At 49.9% G+C, this 27,106-nt stretch overlaps 1 protein-coding gene across 3 annotated transcripts in view; it reads right to left on the bottom strand.

Moving 5' to 3' along the window:
* LOC115079516 (long-chain-fatty-acid--CoA ligase ACSBG2-like) overlaps window positions 1-27,106 on the bottom strand; it is a 133,283-nt gene that overhangs the window by 7,065 nt on the left and 99,112 nt on the right. For 2 of the 3 annotated variants that reach the window (XM_029583153.1, XM_029583165.1), the window contains exons 10-15: window positions 25,581-25,762; window positions 25,132-25,365; window positions 22,672-22,889; window positions 7,699-7,838; window positions 6,972-7,218; window positions 7-760 (exon numbers count right to left, since the gene is read on the bottom strand). In XM_029583153.1, the coding sequence (XP_029439013.1) occupies window positions 684-760; window positions 6,972-7,218; window positions 7,699-7,838; window positions 22,672-22,889; window positions 25,132-25,365; window positions 25,581-25,762 (1,098 nt within the window). In that variant the 3' untranslated portion in view covers window positions 7-683. Of the gene's footprint in view, window positions 1-6; window positions 761-6,971; window positions 7,219-7,698; window positions 7,839-22,671; window positions 22,890-25,131; window positions 25,366-25,580; window positions 25,763-27,106 lie in introns of those variants that run through there. The other variant, XM_029583161.1, reaches the window with a different exon arrangement.

The raw sequence follows: 27,106 nt of genomic DNA, 5'->3' as shown, positions 1-27,106 counted from the left end.
TTTTGGAGCACTCGGCTGTGTGTCAGAATCTCTCCTCCCAGACTGGTTTAGCGTGCAGGCCCTTAACTGGAGGAATTCTCAACACCAAAACTGGACAGCTAGCGGTACTCTGAAAATTCACTCCACGCTTTGTGTGTCTAACTTTAGAGTTTGGAGGGAACTGGGTACTTGAAAATGTAGCCCCTAGGATCATTTTGCACAAATGTTTTCTCTTGTGTGTGCTTTTCTGGCTAGCGCACCTGTGTCCCCAATGCCCCATCGTGACTTTGCCCTGAGCTACAGCAGCCGGGCCGCTGAAGAAGCTCTGCCTGTTTGCTAGCAGGGGGCTGCGTTAATATCAGGAGTGTCCTTTGTCAGCCAAGCAGCGCAGACATGAGATGGACCCAGAAAAGGGCATTTCACACTTATTGTGCCTTTCCCTTCCCCTCTGAAAGCAACTTGGGGTTGCCCTCTTCATGTTACAGGAAGGTAAAAGTGTTGGAGCACAGTCTAGCGTTATAGAGCAATGGCCTATACACGAGCCCCCAGGCTGGTGATAAGACCCAGAGCCACCGAAGAGGCACAGTTCGTGCACGAAGCACAAATACAGCTGCTTACTTCCCTGCTGCTCCCACATCTGTGAAATATCGCAAAAAAAAAACCAAACCAAAATCTTCCTTTTCAGACTTCCCAGAAAGAAATCATCAGAACTTGTAGAAAGCGTCGATCTTATCCTGGTACAGCTGCAGGACGACAGCGCGCTTCAGTTTCATGGTTAGACCTGCAGGGAGAGGACGAGAGAAGATCAGCGGGGGCGCCGGGAAGATCCCCAGAGCTGTGGCAAGGACCTTCCCTTCATGAGTCCCACAGCCGGAGCAGATCACTCCCTCTGTACAGCCCAAAATCCCTTCCCCAGGGGATGAGGAAACCTGCCAGGCTCCGCTCTGGCCAGCACATTGATCTCTGGGATATTCAGCGGTGCAGCTGCGAAACGGAGTGTGAGGGTATAGAAAACATTTACATAAATAAATAAGCCACATCAATGTATCCGGATAACTTTAACCCTGCTCGTCAGCCCATCCTAAACTTAGCCAGCCATGGGGCCAGCGCAAAAAAGCTGAACGTTAAAATCCTGCACGGAAATTCACTGCGCAGTTTCCTAATATGCAAGCTTGTTGTTTTTAAACTCCTGCTGCAGTAAGCTCATGCTATGCTAATGCCTCAGGAGTTAGAAAAAAAACCACGCCCAAACCAGAAAGTGTACACAGCACAATATATGCCCCCAGCGAAACATGGTTTATGCGCACAAATCACGTGCCCTGCACACAGCTGGATGCAAAGAGTTAAGAGCATAGCCCTTGCACTCCTAACTCCTGTTCTTAACCAGCGTGCCAGGAGCAGTACTCAGGATTCATGTGCCCGAAACTCCAGCTCCCACCCCTAGACTGATAATATTAGCCCTGGAACCTTTACTCCAGCTTGGACCAGGAGTTACGTTTCCAGCGCTAAGAAAACACAAGTGACGCCGACTCACCTTCCCCGCGATGGAGGAGAGGGGGTGAGCATGAGATTTCCATGCGAGGATGCAAAGCAATGTAACTACAGCACTAAGCACAAGTCTTTCTGTCTGCAAAATCTTTGCTGCCTCGGCAGTAAAATGTGCACTCGACTGTGTGCCGAGGGCAGATTATCACACCCGCTGCTACTTTAGCTGGATAATACTGAAAACGGGATTTACCAGCTGCGCTCCGGAGCGCCCTGTCCCCTCTCCCGTCGCCCGACTATCTCGAGGCCAGTCAGCACAGCACAAACTTCAAATCCCGCCACTTGGCTAAGTCTGAAATGAGCGCAGGAGCAACACCTGCCTGGATAAACGGCCAAAAACTACAAAAAGGCGCAGGGGTTAAATAATAACCAATGTATATATATATCTAAAGAAGACATATCTTAGTATATTGTCATTATTAAGGAAGGAGACGGTATCAGAGACACTAAACAATCGGTTGTCTTTTACGATGTATTGTAACCGAACCTTTTTGGCGCCTGTTGGAACGTTCTAGCGTACGCATCCACCTAAATTAATTTATGTAAACCGTTGCGATGCTATATAACTTAGCGACGGGATAGAAAAGATTTATGGTAAATCTATGTTTTATTGTTTATAAATATAACAATGGATATCATTAAAGTATAACATATAAGGTATACAATTAGAAACCTCTTATGGTCATTCTTTCTAATCCACTACCCCTATTTGAGGCCACTTCTCCCACCCCTTGCACCAAAGGGAAATCCTGCAGTCCCATTATTCCATCAAAATATATGTTTATACAAAAACCCCATGAAATCTAAATATCAGACATCAGTTCGAACCGGCATGATGCGACTCCCATCGCGAATGCCGGTATATAAGAAATTTAAATAAATAAATAAAATAAATAAAAGAGACTTTGCGAGTCATGCGGCAGAGTTTGTACGAATGGAAGCCAGATTGCATTTTTAGCTCTCCTGGTTCGGATTGGCAGATGATTACTGGCTAATGTTTCCAAAGTTAGTAGGTTCGATAATAGACGAACGCCAGTATACAAGGGAAGGACTTTCTGATTTCCTCCAGGCAACCACTATAGCTTTACAAGCTAGCAAGTAAACTTTAGGAATCCAGAGTGCCTGACTTTTTTTTTTCCCCTGAAGGACCTTGGAAAAATACCAAAAAGAGCCACCAGTGGTGAAAATGGGATTTTAAAGCCCACAACATCACTTGTAGATCGGAACATTTTTTTTCCAGAAAACTTGAATTACAGGACAGCACCAGAGGGCATGTCCTAAATGCGCCTCGACCTTATTGCATTTAAGATACAAGTCGGTCACAGAAAACCCAGCTCTGAACGCTTGATGTTGAGAAATGTACATTCTGTAGATGATTTTGTATCTGGTTTCTCGAAGTATTGAGTTGCTTGTAATTTTCTTTGTCATAATGAAGGCAGTCTTTAACGATGTAACTGGAATTGGATATCTAAGTTCTCTCTGTCATTTGATCTGAACCTCTTCTAAAAACCATCTATTACGTATATCTTCCAACTGTTTATATAAATAAGAAATAGATCTTTTCTGGGGGTTGTCCAAGTCAAACCATGTCTTTAGTAATTGCCATTTAGCATCCAAAAAGGTGGGAGAGCCCAGAGAACGCAAATAATGTCTGGCTTGGAGATGTTGGAAATAGTCTGTAGCTGCTAGGCCATAAGAAGACTTTATTTCCGAGAAGGTAAGTAATGTTCTGTTGCGATCCCGGGTCAGCCCCGGGATCGCCGCCTACCTGACCGCAGCTCTGGCGCTGCCTCATGCCCCCCAGGCCTCCGCGGACCCCCGCTGCCGCGGCCCCGACGTCGGGCGCTCTCTCCCGGGCCTGCAGGGCCCTCTGCTGCCTCCTCTTCGCCTCGCCGGAGCAGCCGGCGTCGTTCGGCACTTAGCCCCACCCCCTAGACGCGCGCACGCGTCTCAGGCCAGAATTTAAAGGGGCCAGCGCGGGAATTGCACAGGACGCTCCCTGATGACATCAGACGCTGCAGGGTATTTAAACCCTGCAGCTGGACTTGGATTTTGCCTTGCAACGAGGTTCCCAGGTTCGTCCTGCTCCCAGTTGCTGTGTTCCTGCTCGTCGCTTGATCTTCTGGTTTTCGACTTCGGATTGGCTCGTGGTTCTTCCCGGTTCCTGACTTCAGCTTGGCTTCGGTGGTTTCTGGCTTTCGACTCGGTTTGGCTTACGGTATCCCTCTGGCTCTTGACTCGGACTGGCTGACGGCGATCCTCCCACACCTGACCCTGGCCTGGTGAGCAACGACTTCGTCGGTAGAGATCTCCTAAGTCCCAGCGGCCGGGTTCCTACGGGCTCCTCCCGGGGGGACACCGGCTTCCAGGGCGAATCACCTAAGTCCCAGCGGCCGGACTCTTACGAGCTCCTCTCGGGGGAGTACCGGCTTCCAGGGCGAACATCACCTTCCACCAGGTCAGCCTCTTCTCCTGGCCCTTGGTCGCATAGGGCCCTTCGTGCCTTCCTCTCAGCAGTCCACAAGCCCGCCTTCGCCGCCTCCCGGTTGGAACCGGTATCACAGCCTCACCAAAGGCAGTCCATCTTCTGGTTCCGATCGGCCCAAGGGTCCACGAAGCTAACATGTTCCATCCAAATGGATCAATTGCCCAATACAATATAGTCGTGATCTATCCCAGAGGCGGAATCGTGAAGAGTCTGAACCTGCAGGAAATACTGGATTACCGCAGAATGGAAGGAATGGCGATATCTTGTCCGATATCATTCCACGGATTCAGATCAGGTACCATCACATGGCCCATGATTCGGCACAAAAATATGCCTTTCTCAGGAGTTCATTAAAGAGTTATCATTATTGCAAGGGAAGGCTTCGCTCCTGAGAAAGCCGCATTTTTACGCCCAAACATGGGCCATGTTGAGTGGGTGACGTTTTCAAGAAAAGCCGGTGAATCTACCAAGTTTTGCTCGGCAGTCGTTTGTCTATCTTTGATTCCAAGCATTTTTTGACAGGAGGTAGTGAAATGTATTGTTTTCTTGGCATATTTTGATAGTTTTATGAATAAAACTTTTGATAGTGTGATTGAAAGAGGTACAGTGTATGATTTGAATCTGTGGTGTTTAAATACTGATACTGTTTGAAGCCCGTTGCAGGCAAGAGACATTGAATTAAAATCCTTGCACCTATGTCTCTGATACTGTCTCAATAATGACAATATAGAAAGATATGACTTATATATATATATATATAGGTTACTAGTTAACCCCTCACCTCTTTATATTTTTTGGTCATAAGTCATCAGTTAGAGGTGGAGCTGGTTTTCTGGCTAAATTTTCAGTGTTACCTGGCTTTATCAAAATGCACTAAATATTGCATGTGATAGGAAAAGGGGTGTGTTTTATGGTAATAGGCAGTTTATTGCAAAGCACTATCTTTGTGCAAATTGTGATAAGTTTTCACACTTAGCAATGGGAGGGAGGGGGAGGGGGAGAGGGAGAGAGAGAGAGAGACACTAACCATAATGGCTGCACACTAGATAGGTATTTATATCTGTATAGGAAGCCCACCTAGAAACTGGAGGTGAGGTTTAGGTGTTAGTGTAGGGGGTTAGGGGCCACTTTGACATTCAGAGTGAGACGTACGAACAGAACAGTGCTCTCTTGTGAAGATTTGATGGCCTTTGGAGTGAGGAAACTCAGCCAAAGATGAGATTTGTGCAATGTTCTCTCAACCTAGCTTAATGGACTATCTTCCTGGGTAACATCAAGCTAGGTTGAGAGAACATTGCACAAATCTCATCTTTGGCTGAGTTTCCTCACTCCAAAGGCCATCAAATCTTCACAAGAGAGCACTGTTCTGTTCGTACGTCTCACGTTGAATGTCAAAGTGGGCCCTAACCCCTACAATAATACCTAAACCTCACCTCAAGTTACTAGGTGGGCCTCCCATAGAGATATAAATACCTATCTAGGGTGAGGGCATTATGGTTAGGTGTTCTCTCTCTCTCTCTCTCTCTCTCTCTCTCTCTCTCTCTCTCTCTCTCTCTCTCTCTCTCTTTCAATATCCTCCCCACCAAACATTATGGTGCTTTTGTATGCATTAAAGGTGTTTTTTGCATGTCAAAATGCCATATAGCACTTTGATAAATGACCCCCACAGTTGGATAACTTTAGGACTGCGGAAGAGAAGTTCTGAAGTTAGCAGTAAAATACCCTCTTTCTCTCTTCCTAGCCATAGACAGCAAGTAACAACATAGTATTAAAGCACCCAAACAATCATCTCATCCATACTGTATACATTCATTCAATACTCATCCATACTGTATACAGTCACCCAAAATAATCTCATCCACACTGTATACAGTTACTTAATACTCATTCATATTGTATACAGTCAGCAAAAATAATCTCATCCATACTGTATAAATCACTCAATCATCTCATCCATACTGTATACAATCACCCAATACTCATCCATAAGGTAAACAGTCATCAAAAATCTCATCCATACTATATATAATCACTCACTACTCATCCCCTCCATACTGTACACAAGCACAAAAAATAATCTCATCCATACTGTATACAGTTACTTAATACTCATTCATACTGTATACAGTCAGCAAAAATAATATCCATACTGTATACAGTTACTTAATACTCATTCATACTGTATACAGTCAGCAAAAATAATCTCATCCATACTGTATAAATCACTCAATCATCTCATCCATACTGTATACAATCACCCAATACTCATCCATAAGGTAAACAGTCATCAAAAATCTCATCCATACTATATATAATCACTCACTACTCATCCCCTCCATACTGTACACAAGCACCAAAAATAATCTCATCCATACTGTATACAATTACTTAATACTCATTCATACTGTATACAGTCAGCAAAAATAATCTCATCCATACTGTATAGTTACTTAATACTCATTCATACTGTATACAGTCAGCAAAAATAATCTCATCCATACTGTATACAATCACTCAATACTCATCGCATCCATACTGTATATAGTCACCCAAAATAATCCTCTTCCATACTGTATACAAACACTCACAATACTCATTTTGTCTATACTGTATACAATCAGAAGCACATTGAGGACTCACCTAACAACCCTTTGAGTGTCCGTGAGCCACAGTGAGCACTCACGTAATTCCACTCTGACCATGGAGAGTTTCTGAGGCCCTCTAATCAATTGTCTAGTTCCCACAGGTATGAATAGTCCCAGTGACCACTTAATTAGGTCCCCCAGGTATGGAAAATCACAGAGACAAACTGAATACTCATCTATCTCACCCCACTATAGAAAGCCCCTGAGACACAGTGAGCACTCATCTCACTGCCCTCTGATCATGGAGAGTCCCTGAGGCACAGTGAGCACTCACTTATTTCTCCCCTGAGCATAGAGAAAGAGTACACACTCACTTAGCTCTCCTCCATAAATGGAGAAGTCCTTGCTCAGGATGGTCCATTTCTGCACCCTGTGGGCGTTGGACACAGCCCTTCTGTTCACTCGTTCTATTCCCTCCTGGATGGCTTTATAGACAGCTGGGTCTTCAGAGGTAATCACTTCAGATACACGCGTGGCCCTGCTGCCCAGCTGCTGACAGAACTGGACAGCCTCGGGGGTTAATTCATCCTGGGGTTCCCCAGTATTTGGATCTACATTGCACTGAGAAGGCAGAAATGAATATGGTTACTCCATGTGCTCTATAAATGCATCAAACAGAGAAAGCAAGTAGGTGTATAGCACTATAAAAGCAACACATCTCCTCCCTCCAGGGCTTACACCACTTTCTGTAGAAGGATAAAGGTAGGGACACATCCCCCCAGCGTTTACACTGCCCTCTGAAGAAGGATGAAGGTAACACCACATCCCAAACAGGCCCAGAACAAATTCCTGAGGCACTCCACTGATCACCCTTCTCTCCTCAGAAGGACTTCCATTTACCACTCTCCTCTGTCGCCCATCAGTCAATTTCTAATCCGGTCCCAGGCTGCTCATTTTATTGATGAGCCTCCTATGCAGGATTGTATCAAAAGCTTTGCTAAAATACAATTAGACCACATCCAGTGCACACCCTGAATCTAGTTCTTTCCTTCCCCAATCTATAAAATCAGTCTGTTTCATTTGGTCAGCAGCCCCCCTTACCTTCAGGGTGAGCAGCATGGACAGGAACCTCCTCTTGTCCCCGATTAGCATGGCGTTGCTGAGGATGGGCAGCTCCTCCTTCACAGCTTCCTCCGTGGGGACCGGGGGGATGTTCTTACCGCCCGCCGTGATGATCAGTTCTGCAGCCCAGCAGAAAGCAGGTTAGGGGAGGTTCTGTGTACAGCACCTGCCACGTACTCCCAGTCCTGTACCCTCAGTGCCACGTGGCAGCCCCCAGCCCAGTCCTAACTCGGAAATCTGCATCACCAAGAACCAGGTCAATGCCGAGACTCTGTCAGCAGGACGAGGGCAGAGCTGCTGGCTGGGGAGGGGATAGGGGAAGAAGAAGCAGGAGCGCTGGCAAAGGGCGGGAAGGGAGGGAGCAGGAAGCACAGATTCAAATGCAGTGGCAGCAGCAGAGCTCAAGCCAAGCTTTAGACACAAACAGGCGGATACAGGCTCCAGCGGAGCGCACTGTTAACCCGCCATTGGACGGGCGTTTTCGATGCACTAGCGTTACCCCTTATTCAGTAAGGGGTCGAAAACGCGTGTCCAACCCCCCCGAAACTAATAGCACCCGCAACATGCAAATGCACGCTGATGGCCCTATTAGTCATTCCCGCGCGATTCAGAAAGGAAAATGTGCAGCCAAGCCACACATTTTACTTTCAGAAATTAGCGCCTACCCAAAGGTAGGCGCTAATTTCTCCGGGCACCGGGAAAGTGCACAGAAAAGCAGTAAAAACTGCTTTTCTGTGCACCCTCCGACTTAATATCATGGCGATATTGTTGGAGGTCTCGAAGGGTAAAAAAAGTAAAAAATTTGAAGTTGGCCAGCGGTTTGAAAACCGGACGCTCAATTTTGCCGGCGTCCGGTTTCTGAACCCGTGGCTGTCAGCGGGCTCGAGAACCGAAGCTGGTAAAATTGAGCGTCGATTGTCAAACCCGCTGACAGCTGGCGCTTCTGTCAAAAAAGAGGCACTAGGGACGCCTTAGTATAACCTTGTGTGCCTCTTTTTACTGCCGGGCCTCATTTGAATACTGAGGCCGCTCTCCTGTGCACGTGTCGGGAGAGTGGACGTTCGCCTGCTCTCCCGCAGACTTCACTGAATCGGCCCGAAAGGGAGGCTGGGATACGTGAAGTCAGCAAACCTGGGTAGCAGTGACGTGCACAGCACAGGTAGAAAGTCCCCCGCCCAGGTTTCTGCGCCAGCCTTTTGTACCAGAAATGTTTCCATGGAAAATCAGGAGAGGAGAATGAAACATTTATCTATTTATTTATTTAACGGCTTTTATATACCGGCATGAGTGTGAAACATCCTGCCGGGTCACATTTTAACAAAATGAGTGGAAAATACATTGAAACAAAGAGCTAAGGGCGGGGAATCAATGCCAAGTGGGCTACGATAGTACAGGTTTGAAAAAGAAAGAATAAATAACACAATCAAATAGCAAATTCAAAACTGAAAATACAACAATTCAACATGATAACTGCAACAGAACAGAGAAGATGATGCATGCAATACCCCTGCATTATTCCCCTCCTCCGGGGGCAGCTAAGCACCAGCCCGCGCTCGCCCAAGCACAGCTCTCACTCCCCCCCCACCTCAAGCAGGAGGTGGGGGGGGGAGAGGCTGCGGAGCCCTGGCAGAGCCTAAGCAGCCGGCGGCCAGCGGGTGAGAGAGCGCCAGGGCCAGCGGGTGAGAGAGCGTCAGGGCCAGCGGGTGAGAGAGCGGCAGTGCCAGCGGGTGAGAGAGCGCCAGGGCCAGCGGGTGAGAGAGCGGCAGTGCCAGCGGGTGAGAGAGCGCCAGGGCCGGCGGGTGAGAGAGCGGCAGGGCCGGCGGGTGAGAGAGCGCCAGGGCCGGCGGGTGAGAGAGCGTCAGGGCCGGCGGGTGAGAAAGCGGCAGTGCCGGCGGGTGAGAGAGCGGCAGTGCCAGCGGGTGAGAGAGCGCCAGGGCCAGCGGGTGAGAGAGCGTCAGGGCCGGCGGGTGAGAGAGCGGCAGTGCCGGCGGTGAGAGAGCGCCTGGGCCGGCGGGTGAGAGAGCGCCAATGTCGGTGGGTGACAGAGCGCCAGGGCCGGCGGGTGAGAGAGCACCAATGCCTGCGGCTGAGACAGTGGCAGTGCCAGCAGGTGAGAGAGCGCCAGGGCCAGCGGGTGAGAGAGCGTCAGGGCCAGCGGGTGAGAGAGCGCCAATGCCAGCGGGTGAGACAGCGGCAGTGCCAGCGGGAGAGAGAGCGCCAGGGCCAGCGGGTGAGACAGCGGCAGTGCCAGCGGGTGAGAGAGCGCCAGGGCCAGCGAGTTACAGTGCGCCAGGACCAGCAGGTGAGAGAGCGCCATGGCCAGCGGGTGAGAGAGCGGCAGTGCCAGCGGGTGAGAGAGTACGAGGGCCAGCGGGTGAGAGAGTGCCAGGGCCAGCGGGTAAGACAGCGGCAGTGCCAGCGGGTGAGAGAGCGCCAGTGCCAGCGGGTGAGAGAGCGCCAAGGCCAGCGGGTGAGAGTGCGCCATGGCCAGCGGGTGAGAGTGCGCCAGGGCCAGCGGGTGAGAGAGCGCCAGAGCCAGCGGGTGAGAGAGCGCCGGTGCCAGGGGTGAGAGAGCGTCAGTGCCAGCGGGTGAGAGAATGCAAGGGCCAGCGGGTGAGAGAGCATCAGGGCCAGCGGGTGAGAGAGCGCCAGGGCCAGCGGGTGAGAGAGCGGCAGTGCCAGCGGGTGAGAGAGCGCCAGGGCCAGCGGGTGAGAGAGCGGCAGTGCCAGTGGGTGAGAGAGCGCCAGGGCCGGCGGGTGAGAGAATGCGAGGGCCAGCGGGTGAGAGAGCGCCAGGGCCAGCGGGTGAGAGAGCGCCAATGCCAGCGGGTGAGAGAGCGCCAGGGCCAGCGGGTTAGAGAGCGCCAGGGCCAGCGGGTGTGCATGCTGTGCGTTTCCATGCAGCGAGCGGGCATGCAGGGAGGTGGCAGGCCGGTGACATGTCCACAGTAGGCACACCCGGTCGCCCCTGGCCTGACATTTAGGCACAGTGAGGAGGAGGAGCAGTTTTCAGGCTGTCACTTCAGGTGGGTCCAGCACCACTTCCACCACCAGCAGTCCCTGGAGGAAAGGCCATGCCCTCCTCTCACCAAACAACCACCGGGTGCTTCAGCAAATCCCCCTAGGGATCTCATCCAAAATAACTGAATAATATGATGGGGGGGGGGGGGGGGAAGGCTGATGCGCAGAGACTGGGAGAGGGGCCTTGGGGTGACAGTGTCTGGGGATCTGAAGGCGGAGAAGCAACGTGACAAGGCGATAGCTAAAGCCAGAAGAAAGCTGGGCTGCATAGAGAGAGAGGAATAACCAGTGAGAAAAGGGAAGTGATTATCCTCACCTGGAGTACTGTGCTGAGTTCTGGAGCCCGTATCTCAGAAGGGACAGAGACAAGATGGAGGCCATCCAGAGAAGGGCGAGCAAAATGGTGGGAGGTCTCCATCAAATGAGTTATGAGGAGAGGCTGAAGGACCTAAATATGTACACCCTGGAGGAGGGGAGGTGCACGGGGAGATAGGATACAGCAGTGGCGTAGCCAGAATTGATTTTTTGGGTGGGCACAAGGTTAACATGGGTGGGCTGTAGGCATGCAGGTCTACTAGTTGTTTTTTTACTGATAAATAATGCCAAATTATGCAGCATAGCATTCACATCTACGCCTAAGTATGAGGTTTACTTAATGATACAAACATAATTCACGGTGATTTGTGGAACTTTAGCCTTCTTATTATTACGATTTTATACACGGCTCCTACCTGTCCATAAATTTTGAGAGAGCGGTTGTGTTGCTTATATTTAAATTGCTAACATCTCAAAATATAGATATATATATTTTTACCTTTGTTGTCTGATCTTTGTATTTTTCTAATCAGTTGGTCCTGGTCTCTTTTTCCCATTTTTTCCCTTATAGCTCATTTCCTAATTCCTTTTCAGTGTCTTTCTTCTATTACTGTCTTCTTCCCTTCCACACACACACACACACACACACACACACGCTTTCTCTCACAGACTCCCTCTCACATACTCAAGCTGTCACTCTCATATGCTCTCCCCCCCCCCCCCCCACATTCTCTGCAGACACACATACAAGTTCTCAATTTCTCACCCCTCCCCAGGCTTATATTCTTATGCACACACAGACGCACATCCAGGCACCCATTCTCACCCACACACATAAACCCAGACTCCCATTCTCACCCACAAACCCATGCTCCCAGTCTCACCCACACATATTCAAGCTCCCATTCTCATCCATACATATACACATTTAAGGTACTATTCTCACCCACACATACACACATTCAAGCACCCATTCTTATCCACATATTCAAGCTTCCATTCTCACCCACCCACACAAACCCAGGCTCTCATTCTCACCCATATATACACACATTCAAGCTCCCATTCTCACCCACCCACAAACCCAGGCTCCCATTCTCACCCACACATACACACATACAAGCTCCCATTCACCCACATATTCAAGCTTCCATTCCCACCCACACATACACACATTCAAGCTCCCATTCTCACCCACACACAAACCCAGGCTCCCATTCTCAACCACACATACACACATTCGAGCTCCCATTCACCCACATATTCAAGCTTCCATCCTCACCCACATACACACCCAGGCTCCAGTTTTCACCCACACACACTCCCATTCTCATCCACACATACACATTCAAGCACGTGCACAGCTTCCCCTTCCTTCCCCCAAAGCAGGAAGATCAGCTGCCTCTCCTGCTGCCACCGGACTCCTGCTATCTTCGGGCGTCGGGCCATACGGCCCGACGAACTTCCTGTTGGGGGGGGGAGCGGAAGCGCAGCGCACAACGTCCACTTCCTCTCTCCCCCCCCAAGCAGGAAGATCGGCAGGCCGTTTGGCCTGAAGATAGCAGGAGGCCGGTGGCAGCAGGAGAGGCAGCTGATCTTCCTGCATTGGGGGGAGCGGAAGCTGCGTGTGGCGCTTCCGCTCCCCCCCCCTCAACAGGAAGACCGGTTGGCCATACGGCCGCAGCAGCGCTTCCCCATGTGTGCCGTGATGGCGCGCGAGGCGTGGGTTCTCTTGTTCGCTGTCGCGGGGATGGGATCCCGCGACAGCCTTGCAGTTCCGGTGCCTAGTTGGGTGGGCCTGGGTCTAAGTTGGGTGGGCACCTGCCCACCCAGGCCCACCCGTGGCTACGCCACTGGGATACAGGCCTTCAGATACCTGAAAGGTTTTAATGATGTATGGACTGCAAATCTTTTCCATGACTCAGAAGCCAATTTCAAGAAATATTTCTTCACAGAAAAAGTGGTGCATCCATGCAATACCCTCACGGAAGAGGTGGTGAAGATAACGGTATAGGAATACAGAAGTGCATGAGATAAACACTGCAGATCCATACAAGCTAGGTTAATTTTAGGTGTAAGAATTCTGCATGCGGGTAACCTACACAGAGCAGCAGTTATTACCCTTAACAGAAGGCATGGGGTAACCTGCATGGAGCAGCAGTTACTACCCTTAACAGAAGGCATGGGGGTAACCTACACAGAGCAGCAGTTACTACCCTTAACAGAAGGCATGGGGTAACCTGCATGGAGCGGCAGTTACTACCCTTAACAGAAGGCATGGGGTAACCTGCATGGAGTGGCAGTTACTACCCTTAACAGAAGGCATGGGGTAACCTGCATGGAGCGGCAGTTACTACCCTTAACAGAAGGCATGGGGTAACCTACACAGAGCAGCAGTTACTACCCTTAACAGAAGGCATGGGGTAACCTGCATGGAGCGGCAGTTACTACCCTTAACAGAAGGCATGGGGGCAACCTGCACAGAGGCAGTTACTACCCTTAACAGAAGGCATGGGGTAACCTACACGGAGCGGCAGTTACTACCCTTAACAGAAGGCATGGGGGTAACCTGCATGGAGCGGCAGTTACTACCCTTAACAGAAGGCATGGGGGTAACCTGCATGGAGCGGCAGTTACTACCCTTAACAGAAGGCATGGGGTAACCTGCATGGAGCGGCAGTTACTACCCTTAACAGAAGGCATGGGGGTAACCTGCATGGAGCGGCAGTTACTACCCTTAACAGAAGGCATGGGGGTAACCTACATGAGCGGCAGTTACTACCCTTAACAGAAGGCATGGGGTAACCTGCATGGAGCGGCAGTTACTACCCTTAACAGAAGGCATGGGGTAACCTGCAATGGAGCGGCAGTTACTACCCTTAACAGAAGGCATGGGGTAACCTGCATGGAGCGGCAGTTACTACCCTTAACAGAAGGCATGGGGTAACCTGCATGGAGCGGCAGTTACTTCCCTTAACAGAAGGCATGGGGGTAACCTGCATGGAGCGGCAGTTACTTCCCTTAACAGAAGGCATGGGGGTAACCTGCATGGAGTGGCAGTTACTACCCTTAACAGAAGGCATGGGGGTAACCTGCATGGAGTGGCAGTTACTACCCTTAACGGAAGGCATGGGGGTAACCTGCACGGAGCAGCAGTTACTACCCTTAACAGAAGGCATGGGGGTAACCTGCATGGAGTGGCAGTTACTACCCTTAACAGAAGGCATGGGGTAACCTGCATGGAGTGGCAGTTACTTCCCTTAACAGAAGGCATGGGGGTAACCTGCACAGAGAGGCAGTTACTACCCTTAACAGAAGGCATGGGGGTAACCTGCACGGAGCAGCAGTTACTACCCTTAACAGAAGGCATGGGGTAACCTGCATGGAGCGGCAGTTACTACCCTTAACAGAAGGCATGGGGTAACCTGCATGGAGTGGCAGTTACTTCCCTTAACAGAAGGCATGGGGGTAACCTGCACAGAGAGGCAGTTACTACCCTTAACAGAAGGCATGGGGGTAACCTGCACGGAGCAGCAGTTACTACTCTTAACAGAAGGCATGGGGGTAACCTGCATGGAGCGGCAGTTACTACCCTTAACAGAAGGCATGGGGTAACCTGCATGGAGTGGCAGTTACTTCCCTTAACAGAAGGCATGGGGGTAACCTGCACAGAGAGGCAGTTACTACCCTTAACAGAAGGCATGGGGGTAACCTGCATGGAGCGGCAGTTACTACCCTTAACAGAAGGCATGGGGGTAACCTGCACGGAGCGGCAGTTACTACCCTTAACAGAGGGCATGGGGGTAACCTGCATGGAGCGGCAGTTACTACCCTTAACAGAAGGCATGGGGGTAACCTGCATGGAGTGGCAGTTACTATTTATTTATTTATTTATTTATTTAAGGTTTTTCTATACCGGCATTCATGATAAGATCATATCATGCCGGTTTACATATAACAGGGGGTGCAAAAACTGTTCTTTTAACAAGTGCAACGGAAGCAAAAGTTACAATAAAACAAGGTTGTAGAACTGGGAGAGGAAGGAAATAAGGATAGTAGCGTAAAAATTTACAGAGGTAACTTATTTACATTGTGCAGTGATGTCTCTTTATGGATATTAACATTGTGCAGTGAGGTCTCTCAATGGATATTTGACTCCGGAAAGGCTTGCCTGAATAGCCAAGTCTTAAGTTTTTTTTTGAATGTTGGTAAGCAGGGTTCAAGTCTAAGGTCCGGTGGTAAGGTATTCCAAAGAGAGGGGCCCGCTGTAGAAAAGGCCCGGTCTCTGAGTGCCTTATGGAGTGTAGATTTAGTTGGAGGAACGGTCAGGGAGCCTTTGTAGGCGTCTCTGATAGGTCTGGATGATGAGTGCATTCTGAGGGGGATTTGGAGGTTGAGAGGGGCCTGTGAGTGGATGGATTTGTGGATGATGGTGATGGACTTGTGTAGGATTCTGTAGTGTATTGGCAGCCAGTGAAGATTAGATAGAATTGGCGAGATGTGGTCTCTTCTTCTGGAATTTGTCAGAATTCTGGCTGCCGCGTTCTGTAGCATCTGAAGTGGTTTTATGTATGAGGCTGGGAGACCTAGCAATATTGAATTGCAGTAGTCCATCTTGGAGAAAATTACTGATTGCAAGACTGTTCTGAAGTCATGAAAGTGTAGTAGTGGTTTCATTCTCTTGATTACCTGCAGCTTGTAGAAGCAGTTCCTGGTTGTATTGTTTATAAATGCTTTTAGGTTCAGGTGTTTGTCTATTACTACCCCTAGGTCTCTTGCATGTGTAGCAATGGTGTTAACTGTTGCAGAGTGTGGGGAGTTGCTATTTTCAGGGGAGATGAGGAGGAGTTCTGTTTTGGCCGAGTTTAGAATCAGGTTTAGGTTAGCGAGGAGTTGGTTGATCTCTTGTAGGCAGTTTTCCCAGTATTTGAGGGTTTTAGAGATGGTTTCTTTGATGGGTATCAAGATTTGTACGTCGTCGGCGTATAAGAAATGTTTTAGTTGTAGGTTGGTTAACAGTTGGCATAGAGGAAGAAGGTATATGTTGAAAAGGGTTGGGGATAGTGAGGAGCCTTGAGGAACTCCTTGTGAGGAATTGTAGCGGGGAGATTCTTTATTATTGATTTTAACTTTGTAGCCTCTGTTACAGAGGAAATACTTGAACCAAGTGTAAGCAGAGCCTGTAATTCCAATGTCTGAAAGGCGGTTGAGGAGGGTGGCATGATTGACCGTATCGAAGGCTGCCGACAAGTCCAGTAGGATTAGTAGGAACGATTGTCCTTTGTCCAAGCCCATGGTGAGATGGTCAGTTAGTGATAAGAGAAGAGTTTCAGTGCTTAAGGTCTTGCGGAACCCGTATTGTGTGGGGTGAAGTATTTCATGATCTTCGAGGTAGGTAGAGAGTTGCGAATTGACCAGTTTTTCCAGGATCTTTGCTACAAAGGGTAGATTTGAGATTGGGCGGAAGTTGTTTGGGTTCATGGGGTCCAGATCTGGTTTCTTTAGTAGAGGTTTAAGAGAAGCTGTTTTTAGTGCCTCTGGGAAGATTCCCTGTGTTAAGGAGCAGTTTATAATGTCCGCAAGTGGTTTAGAGATGGTTTCGGGTATTAACAGAAGAAGTTTTGACGGTATTAGATCGAAGGGATGCGATGAAGGTTTCATTTTCTTTAGCAGGGATTGGATCTCTAAGGCGGTGGTAGGTTCAAACGTTACTACCCTTAACAGAGGTAGGTTCAAAGGTTACTACCCTTAACAGAGGGCATGGGGGTAACCTGCATGGAGTGGCAGTTACTACCCTTAACAGAAGGCATGGGGTAACCTGCATGGAGTGGCAGTTACTACCCTTAACAGAAGGCATGGGGGTAACCTGCATGGAGTGGCAGTTACTACCCTTAACAGAAGGCATGGGGGTAACCTGCATGGAGCGGCAGTTACTACCCTTAACAGAAGGCATGGGGGTAACCTGCATGGAGCGGCAGTTACTACCCTTAACAGAGGGCATGGGGGTAACCTGCATGGAGCAGCAGTTACTGCCCTTAACAGAGGGCATGGGGGTAACCTGCATGGAGCAGCAGTTACTGCCCTTAACAGAAGGCATGGGGTAACCTGCACGGAGCGGCAGTTACTACCCTTAACAGAAGGCATGGGGGTAACCTGCATGGAGTGGCAGTTACTACCCTTAACAGAAGGCATGGGGTAACCTGCATGGAGTGGCAGTTACTTCCCTTAACAGAAAGCATGGGGGTAACCTGCACAGAGCGGCAGTTACTACCCTTAACAGAGGGCATGGGGGTAACCTGCATGGAGTGGCAGTTACTATCCTTAACAGAAGGCATGGGGGTAACCTGCATGGAGTGGCAGTTACTTCCCTTAACAGAAGGCATGGGGGTAACCTGCACAGAGAGGCAGTTACTACCCTTAACAGAAGGCATGGGGGTAACCTGCACGGAGCAGCAGTTACTACCCTTAACAGAAGGCATGGGGGGAACCTGCATGGAGTGGCAGTTACTACCCTTAACAGAAGGCATGGGGTAACCTGCATGGAGTGGCAGTTACTTCCCTTAACAGAAGGCATGGGGGTAACCTGCACAGAGAGGCAGTTACTACCCTTAACAGAAGGCATGGGGGTAACCTGCACGGAGCAGCAGTTACTACCCTTAACAGAAGGCATGGGGTAACCTGCATGGAGCGGCAGTTACTACCCTTAACAGAAGGCATGGGGTAACCTGCATGGAGCGGCAGTTACTTCCCTTAACAGAAGGCATGGGGGTAACCTGCACAGAGAGGCAGTTACTACCCTTAACAGAAGGCATGGGGGGTAACCTGCACGGAGCAGCAGTTACTACCCTTAACAGAAGGCATGGGGTAACCTGCATGGAGCGGCAGTTACTACCCTTAACAGAAGGCATGGGGTAACCTGCACGGAGCAGCAGTTACTACTCTTAACAGAAGGCATGGGGGTAACCTGCATGGAGCGGCAGTTACTACCCTTAACAGAAGGCATGGGGTAACCTGCATGGAGTGGCAGTTACTTCCCTTAACAGAAGGCATGGGGGTAACCTGCACAGAGAGGCAGTTACTACCCTTAACAGAAGGCATGGGGGTAACCTGCATGGAGCGGCAGTTACTACCCTTAACAGAAGGCATGGGGGTAACCTGCATGGAGCGGCAGTTACTACCCTTAACAGAAGGCATGGGGGTAACCTGCATGGAGCGGCAGTTACTACCCTTAACAGAAGGCATGGGGGTAACCTGCATGGAGCGGCAGTTACTACCCTTAACAGAAGGCATGGGGGTAACCTGCACGGAGCGGCAGTTACTACCCTTAACAGAGGGCATGGGGGTAAGCTGCATGGAGCAGCAGTTACTGCCCTTAACAGAAGGCATGGGGTAACCTGCATGGAGCGGCAGTTACTACCCTTAACAGAAGGCATGGGGGTAACCTGCATGGAGTGGCAGTTACTACCCTTAACAGAGGGCATGGGGGTAACCTGCATGGAGTGGCAGTTACTACCCTTAACAGAGGGCATGGGGGTAATCTGCATGGAGTGGCAGTTACTTCCCTTAACAGAGGGCATGGGGGTAACCTGCATGGAGTGGCAGTTACTGCCCTTAACAGAGGGCATGGGGGTAATCTGCATGGAGTGGCAGTTACTACCCTTAACAGAGGGCATGGGGGTAATCTGCATGGAGTGGCAGTTACTACCCTTAACAGAGGGCATGGGGGTAACCTGCATGGAGTGGCAGTTACTACCCTTAACAGAGGGCATGGGGGTAATCTGCATGGAGTGGCAGTTACTACCCTTAACAGAGGGCATGGGGGTAACCTGCATGGAGTGGCAGTTACTACCCTTAACAGAGGGCATGGGGGTAATCTGCATGGAGTGGCAGTTACTACCCTTAACAGAGGGCATGGGGGTAATCTGCATGGAGTGGCAGTCACTACCCTTAACAGAGGGCATGGGGGTAACCTGCAGAGAGCGGCAGTCACTACCCTTAACAGAAGGCATGGGGGTAACCTGCAGGGAGCGGCAGTTTCTACCCTTAACAGAAGGCATGGGGGTAACCTGCAGGGAGCGGCAGTTTCTACCCTTAACAGAGGGCATGGGCGTAACCTGCACGGAGAGAAAGGCTACACTGTTGGCCAAAAGTCAATCAGAAAAAACTGCTCTCATTCCTATTCTTTTTTTTTTTTAACTTTATGAAGGCAGAGAAACAAGCTCAGAGGGAAAAAGCACTTCGCTGCAAAATGAAGGCTGGCCGCAGGCTCTGTTTATCTTCCTGAGGGCGAGGGAACTGAGATCACCAGCTTTCAGCCCTTCACCGGCGATCACCGACTGAGCAATAAAGGGTCCCCAAGCCCCTGCTCATCTGCCTCAGAAATCAGGGGGGCTGGTCCCACCCGGACCTAGGAGCCCCTTGGGAGGCAATCCCCAAAAGTCCAAATCTGTCTTTGTCTTTTCCTTAACTAATCTTAGACTGCAGGCTTTGCGCCTCCCCCATCTGCTGGAGTCAGAGAAATACTGAGGGACTGCAGGTCTGCACCTCTTCCATCTGCTGGAGTCAGAGAAATACTGAGGGACTGCAGGTCTGCACCTCTTCCATCTGCTGGAGTCAGAGAAATACTGAGGGACTGCAGATCTGCACCTCTTCCATCTGCTGGAGTCAGAGAAATACTGAGGGACTGCAGGTCTGCACCTCTTCCATCTGCTGGAGTCAGAGAAATACTGAGGGACTGCAGATCTGCACCTCTTCCATCTGCTGGAGTCAGAGAAATACTGAGGGACTGCAGGTCTGCACCTCTTCCATCTGCTGGAGACAGAGAAATACTGAGGGACTGCAGGTCTGCACCTCTTCCATCTGCTGGAGACAGAGAAATACTGAGGGACTGCAGGATTGCACCTCTTCCATCTGCTGGAAACAGAGAAATACTGAGGGACTGCAGGTCTGCACCTCTTCCATCTGCTGGAGACAGAGAAATACTGAGGGACTGCAGGTCTGCACCTCTTCCATCTGCTGGAGACAGAGAAATACTGAGGGACTGCAGGTGGCACGCTGGGTTAGGTGGCAGTGTCAGTAAAACTCTCTCTGTGTCCATCTGCTGGAGACAGAGAATCACAGAGTGACTGCAGGTGGCACCTCGGGTTATGTGGCAGTGAATCTTTCTCTGTCTCCATCTGCTGGAGGGGAGGCAAAACCCTGGAGCCCGGCTGATCTGGGAACGGTGCAGGGAACCTTGGATTTCCAGTCCTCCTGAGATTGTCCTAGATTGCAGGAGGGGGCACAAACTTTAACTTTATATATAAACACACTCTCCTAGAGATGTGAGGCTGGGAGCAGGATGTACGCTGGAGCTCCCTTCCATCCTTTCACTGACACTTCCAAGGCTTTCCCTCAGCTGCTTCTGCGTTTCAGTCTGACCCGAGGTGGGTGCACGTGGTGGGGAGGCGGCAGCCATGATGACCGCACAGTGCAAACTCAAATCTCCTCGTGAGAGGCAGCGCTTTGAGGAGGAAACCCATGCGCGGGAGGGGCCGGAGCGTACCTACCTCGCGCTCTGCTTCCGCCCCGCCACCTCAATCCCCGGAAGTCTGGGCTGCAGCCCCGCGCTGCCCCGCTCTCTCTCCGCCACGCTCTCTCTCCGCCACGGCACCTTTCCTTTGCAGGCGGGTAGTGGATACCCTGCCAGAAAGTCACAATTGCCCGCCTCCGTGGGACGCTGGGACCTTTATTTTGCTGGAGACGGGTAGAAACCTTGTCGGCATGTCGCTGCTCCACGCCGCCAGCACTGCAGGTTATTTGCCACCAGAATTTGCCTGCAGGAAGAGTGAGGCGGCCATGGCAGGAGGGTTTCAGGGGGCAATTTTTCCGCCTCAAAATCTTGCTGCCTGAAGCGGCCGCCTCACCCTGCCTCATTATAAAACCACCCCTGGCTGGGCGATGTCTTTTCGCAGGACTCGAGTCACCTTGCGGCTGACCCAGAGCACGAGGGCGCTTTTCCCCGGCTGCCTTTCTAACTGGACAGGCCCTGTGCAGAAGTAACACAAAATCCGAGGAGAAGGCCCGAGAATCCTCCAGATCTTCCTGCATTAAGGCCTCCTAATCTTCCGAGGCCTCCAGCCTCTCTGCGGGACTCTGCATGGCAGGAGATAAGGGGGGAATGAAATCCCCTGCCTCCCCACGAGCCTCCAGTGCCGCTGCGACTACGGTCAAGATGGCCGCCGTTCCCGCACTCATGACAAAAGGATCTGTGGCGGCTCCCGACGACCTCGTAGGTCTTTTAGGTGCTGAAACGAAGTCTGCGCTTTTACACGATGAAAATGGAGCCTGCACCGGCCGAGCTGTCTTCTCCTCCCCAGAGAAGCAGCACGCGCACAAATTCACGTGGATGAGACGAGCGCACGTATCCCCACACAAGCGTGAGGCCTTGTGAGGCACCATTGCATCTGACATGCGCTGACTCCTCGTCGCTTGCTGTGGCGGTCTCGTCAGCACCGGGACCCCCTGCTGACGCCGGCTCTCACCCGGTGTGATCACTCATCGCGTACAGAGCCAGCTGAAGTCGACAAAGCCTCTCCCAGCCACTGCATAAAACGATCAGGTCCTTCCTTTCTTTGTAATAGATAAAGACAGAAGTACTTTTCTGCATGCTGCAGGGAGGCTGCTGATTGCAGAGGGCTCTCCGGGGGATCGAGGGAACTGGACCAGCAGCTAATCAAAATCCCCTCAGCGTCCAGGGACGAGCCGGCACCAAGGGTCACCAACCTCTTGCTCGTCCACCTCAGTCAGGGAGAATGGCCCCCACCAGGGACCTAACAACCCCCTAGGAGGAAGCTCCTGAAAGAAATCCATCTTCCTCTTTTCTTTCTTTTAAACACCAGACTGTCCGCTGGAGACCGAGAAATACTGAGGGACTGCATGCAGGCGGCAGTGTCAGTAAAGGTTTTCTTCTCCGTCTCCATCTGCTGGCAGGGAGACAAATCCCAGGACTCTGGAGTGAGCTGGGCTAGGAGCAGGAACCACAGCTTCCCCTGAAGACAGGCCAGACCACAGAGCTCGAGAAAACAGGTGACCAGGGAGCCATCGACTTCTGTTACTGCAGAAAGTGATGGATAAGTCAGGAGCTCCCAATGCACATCAAACCATGAAAGGGCTGCACCAGGAGTGAGCCGGAGGAGTCACCAAGGGGTCAGAGCGGCAGCTTGAGAGCCAGGGAAAGCAGGGCTCGGCCCTGATGGTCCATGTGACAGTGGGCACGCGACTTCACCCTCCACTGCCACAGACTGTAACTAACAGCGAGATACCCACTCCACCTGAGTTAGACGGACAAGAAATTACATCTAAAATCCAGATCCATTTCACCCTGATTAACACTCTATACTTTTATTATTTTTTTTGAATTAACATTTTATTGATGTACACACCATACATAACTTCAACATGCAAGAAGCATAACCATTAGGAAACAGAGGTACATCATATCAGTTCCCCCCCGCACATATCATCGGTCCCCTATTAGCAATATATGCATTGTGTAGTTACTCATGTGTGTATTACATGTCACTTGTCGCATCCTTCACTAACTCTCTATTCTTATCTGGATCAGGCCGCTCTCACCTTTGATCCTGCCGGTGATATAGAGGAAGCCCTCCTGGTCAAGCTTCCCGATATCTCCTGAGTGCAGCCAGCCCTCCTCATCCAAAGCCTCCTCAGTCCTATCCTTCATGTTCAGGTACCCCATGAACACATCTCGACCCCAGTAGCAAACCTCTCCATTATCATCTTTGTCCGGCTTATCAATTCGGGTCCTGCATCCCAGGAGCTCTTTACCACAGCTGTGGAAAATGAAAGCAAAGAAGTCAATAACTGAAATGCTGCTTGACTCTATGCATTGGTTCCACACCCAATGAATAGTATCTATGAATGGGCAGACTAGATAGCACATATGTTCTTTATTCCCCTGTCATGTTCCATGTTTCTAAGTAAGTGTCTCCAGTAACTCACTGATCTCATGGTGATAGGGAGGGAGGGGTGAGTCTGTATGAGTAAGTATCTCCAATGACTCACTGATCTCATGGTGATAGGCAGGGAGGGATGAGTGTGTATGAGTAAGTATCTCCAATGACTCACTGATCTCATGGTGATAGGGAGGGAGGGATGAGTCTGTATGAGTATCTCCAATGACTCACTGATCTCATGGTGATAGGCAGGGAGGGATGAGTGTGTATGAGTAACTATCCCCAATGACTCACTGATCTCATGATGATAGGCAGGGAGGGATGAGTGTGTATGAGTATCTCCAATGACTCACTGATCTCATGGTGATAGGGAGGGAGGGATGAGTCTGTATGAGTATCTCCAATGACTCACTGAACTCATGGTGATAGGGAGGGATGAGTCTGTATGAGTAACTATCCCCAATGACTCATTGATCTCATGGTGATAGGGAGGGAGAGATGTGTGTGTATGAGTAAGTATCCCCAATGACTCACTGATCTCATGGTGATAGGCAGGGAGGGATGAGTGTGTATGAGTAAGTATCTCCAATGACTCACTGATCTCATGGTGATAGGGAGGGAGGGATGAGTCTGTATGAGTATCTCCAATGACTCACTGATCTCATGGTGATAGGCAGGGAGGGATGAGTGTGTATGAGTAACTATCCCCAATGACTCACTGATCTCATGATGATAGGCAGGGAGGGATGAGTGTGTATGAGTATCTCCAATGACTCACTGATCTCATGGTGATAGGGAGGGAGGGATGAGTCTGTATGAGTATCTCCAATGACTCACTGAACTCATGGTGATAGGGAGGGATGAGTCTGTATGAGTAAGTATCCCCAATGACTCACTGATCTCATGGTGATAGGGCGGGAGGGATGAGTCTGTATGAGTATCCCGAATGACTCACTGATCCCACGGTGATAGGGAGGGAAGGATGAGTCTGTATGAGTATCCCCAATGACTCACTGATTTGATGGTGATAGGGAGGGAGGGAGGGATGAGTCTATATGAGTATCCCCAATGACTCACTGATCTCATGGTGATAGGGAGGGAGGTATGAGTCTGTACGAGTAAGTATCCCCAATGACTCACTGATCTCATGGTGATAGGGCAGGAGGGATGAGTGTGTATGAATAAGTATTCCCAATGACTCACTGAACTCATGGTGATAGGGGGGGAGGGATGAGTCTGTATGAGTATCCCCAATGACTCACTGATCTCATGATGATAGGGAGGGAGGGATGAGTCTTTATGAGTAAGTATCTCCAATGACACACTGATGTCATGGTGATAGGGAGAGAGGGATGAGTCTGTATGAGTATCCCCAATGACTCACTGATCTTGTGATAGGGAGGGAGGGATGAGTCTTTATGAGTAAGTATCTCCAATGACACTGATATCATGGTGATAGGGAGAGAGGGATGAGTCTCTATGAGTATCCCCAATGACTCACTGATCTCATGGTGATAGGGAGGGAGGGGAGAGAGGGATGAGTGTGTATGAGTAAGTATCCCCAATGACTCACTGATCTCATGGTGATAGGGCGGGACGGATGAGTCTCTATGAGTATCCCCAATGACTCACTGATCTCATGTGATAGGGAGGGAAGGATGAATCTGTATGAGTATCTCCAATGACCCACTGATTTCATGGTGATAGGGAGGGAGGGTGGGATGAGTCTATATGAGTATCCCCAATGACTCACTGATCTCATGGTGATAGGGCGGGACGGATGAGTCTGTATGAGTATTCCGAATGACTCACTGATCCCATGGTGATAAGGAGGGAAGGATGAGTCTGTATGAGTATCCCCAATGACTCACTGATTTGATGGTGATAGGGAGGGAGGGAGGGATGAGTTTATATGAGTATCCCCAATGACTCACTGATCTCATGGTGATAGGGCGGGAGGGATGAGTCTGTATGAGTATCCCGAATGACTCACTGATTCCATGGTGATAGGGAGGGAAGGATGAGTCTATATGAGTATCCCCAATGACTCACTGATCTCATGGTGATAGGGAGGAAGGGATGAGTCTGTATGAGTAAGTATCTCCAGTGACTCACTGACCTTGTGATGCGAAAGTTTTTCCGATTTGACACTGTGTGTGGCCCTGAACTCTCACTCATCCCGTAGACCTCATAAATCGGCAGGTTGACACTCATGAAGTACTCGAGTGTGTCCTTAGAGATGGGAGCGGCTCCAGTGCTACACACCTTACAGCGATCAAGACCCACAGCTACATGTATCTTCTTTAATACCAGGCGGTCAGCCAGCGAGTAGCCCCAGGGCACAGAGTTAATCCTTACAGAGAACAGAAAGAGAATGATTCAGCATAAGATGGACCCCTGCCGACCATCCCACTAACTCACCTCTCATCTGGCTCTCCACTGCATAGAGATGAGTGATCTATCTTCCCCCGTCCTACCTATGGTTCTTTGTTTTACCTCCATGTGTCCTACAGGAGGTACCTGCTCTGATACCACCACTCCTACCCCTTCTGTGATGAGGTCCCATACCCGTTCATGTGGTTATAGTTAGCCCGCAGTCCGATGTCCCTGGCCCAATCAGTTGCCTTCCTCTTGATGACAGAAGATTCAATGTTCAAAGTCTTAATACTTTCCATAATCTTCTCCCACACTCGAGGCATGCCCAGGAAAAATGTGGGACGCACCTCCTGCAGAGTGGTGACCAGAGAGCCCTAAAGCAGGAGACAGGAGTTAGGAAACCGACATCATTCGTAGCTCATTTGCTGCCTCGATTGATTTTATTCCTCGGTCTTCTATATTTTTTGTCATAATAGGTTTTCTATTACTTTTAAACGGGTTTTTTAATAAACATTATGGGGGCAATTTTTGGTGATATTTAGCCACAATAATAATGATTGATGCAAAGAAATGTTCCGTTTGACATGAAGCTCATCAAGCACCCCACCTGCCTCCTGGAGGAATGCCACCGACCACAGTCTCTCCTTCACCTCCACACACTGTGGAATCCTCTATATTTATTCCATTTTTTCTGAAAATCCCTTACACTATCTACCTCTACCACCTCCACTGGAATTCTGTTCTACACATCCCCCACCCTGTCCATGGAGAATCTAATCTTGGTCTAATCTTTCTAATCGTGGCCCTGGGGCCACCCTACTGGAGCTTCATACTGTGACCTCTTGATCTACAGAAGGTTTGCTTCTTGTGTCTGATTTCTGCCTTTGAGGTATTTGGACATCTCGATCATAACCCTTCCTCCCATCTCTCCTCTCCTCTCGGATAAATATATTTATGTGTTTAGGTCTCATTTTATGCGCATATTGCTTTAGAATCCGCTCATTTTGGTGGCTGTTCTGTGGTCCACCAACAGCCTGTTATTCTGAGGAACGGCCTCCAGAGTCTAACACAATAGCTTAGGTGAGATGTCACTGAAGGCCTGTACGGAGGCATTATCACCCCCAGGTTATGACTCTCCCTATGTACCCTACCAGCCCTCTGGTTCTGGCTGCTGCCTCACGCATTCCTAGAAGTGGCTGAGTGTGTGGCACTTAGGACTGCCGTCATGCACTTAGAAAACAGAAATTCGGGGGAGTAGTGCAAAGTGGGGGTGAGTGATAAGGTAGTGTCCAATCCTTATTTTCCTTTAGGTAGACTGTCTCCAGTAATAGATAAATGAATGCAATCACTGCTAAAAGAAATGATAACAGAGTATCTGGACCCTTAGCAGATCGCAGGATCTAAGGCCACATGCTTTTTCCAGTAGGGTTGGGGGAAGCGATGCCAAACAGCGACAGATTTGACAAATATTTTTTGACTAGGCAAGCGAGGAATTAGATTATCGATGAGCTAGTCTCCTTTGATTTTAGTAAAGCCTTTGACACTGTTGGACCATAAGAAGAAAATAGATGCCCTGCGGAGTCAGAGGAAAAGGTCCATCAAGCTCCAGCACTCCTGTCTCCACCCTAAAAAAGCAGATCCACTTTCTTGTTGCTTGCTCCTAGTGACACAGTGGTGGGTTCCCCAGAGTCAACGCGCCTAGCGACAAAGCAGGGAGG

The sequence above is a fragment of the Rhinatrema bivittatum genome, chromosome 1 (genome assembly GCF_901001135.1).
Source record: "Rhinatrema bivittatum chromosome 1, aRhiBiv1.1, whole genome shotgun sequence".
NCBI classification, from domain to species: Eukaryota; Metazoa; Chordata; class Amphibia; order Gymnophiona; family Rhinatrematidae; genus Rhinatrema; species Rhinatrema bivittatum.
Note: the sequence above shows the minus strand (reverse complement) of the source record. Positions and strands in the feature narration are given on the sequence as shown.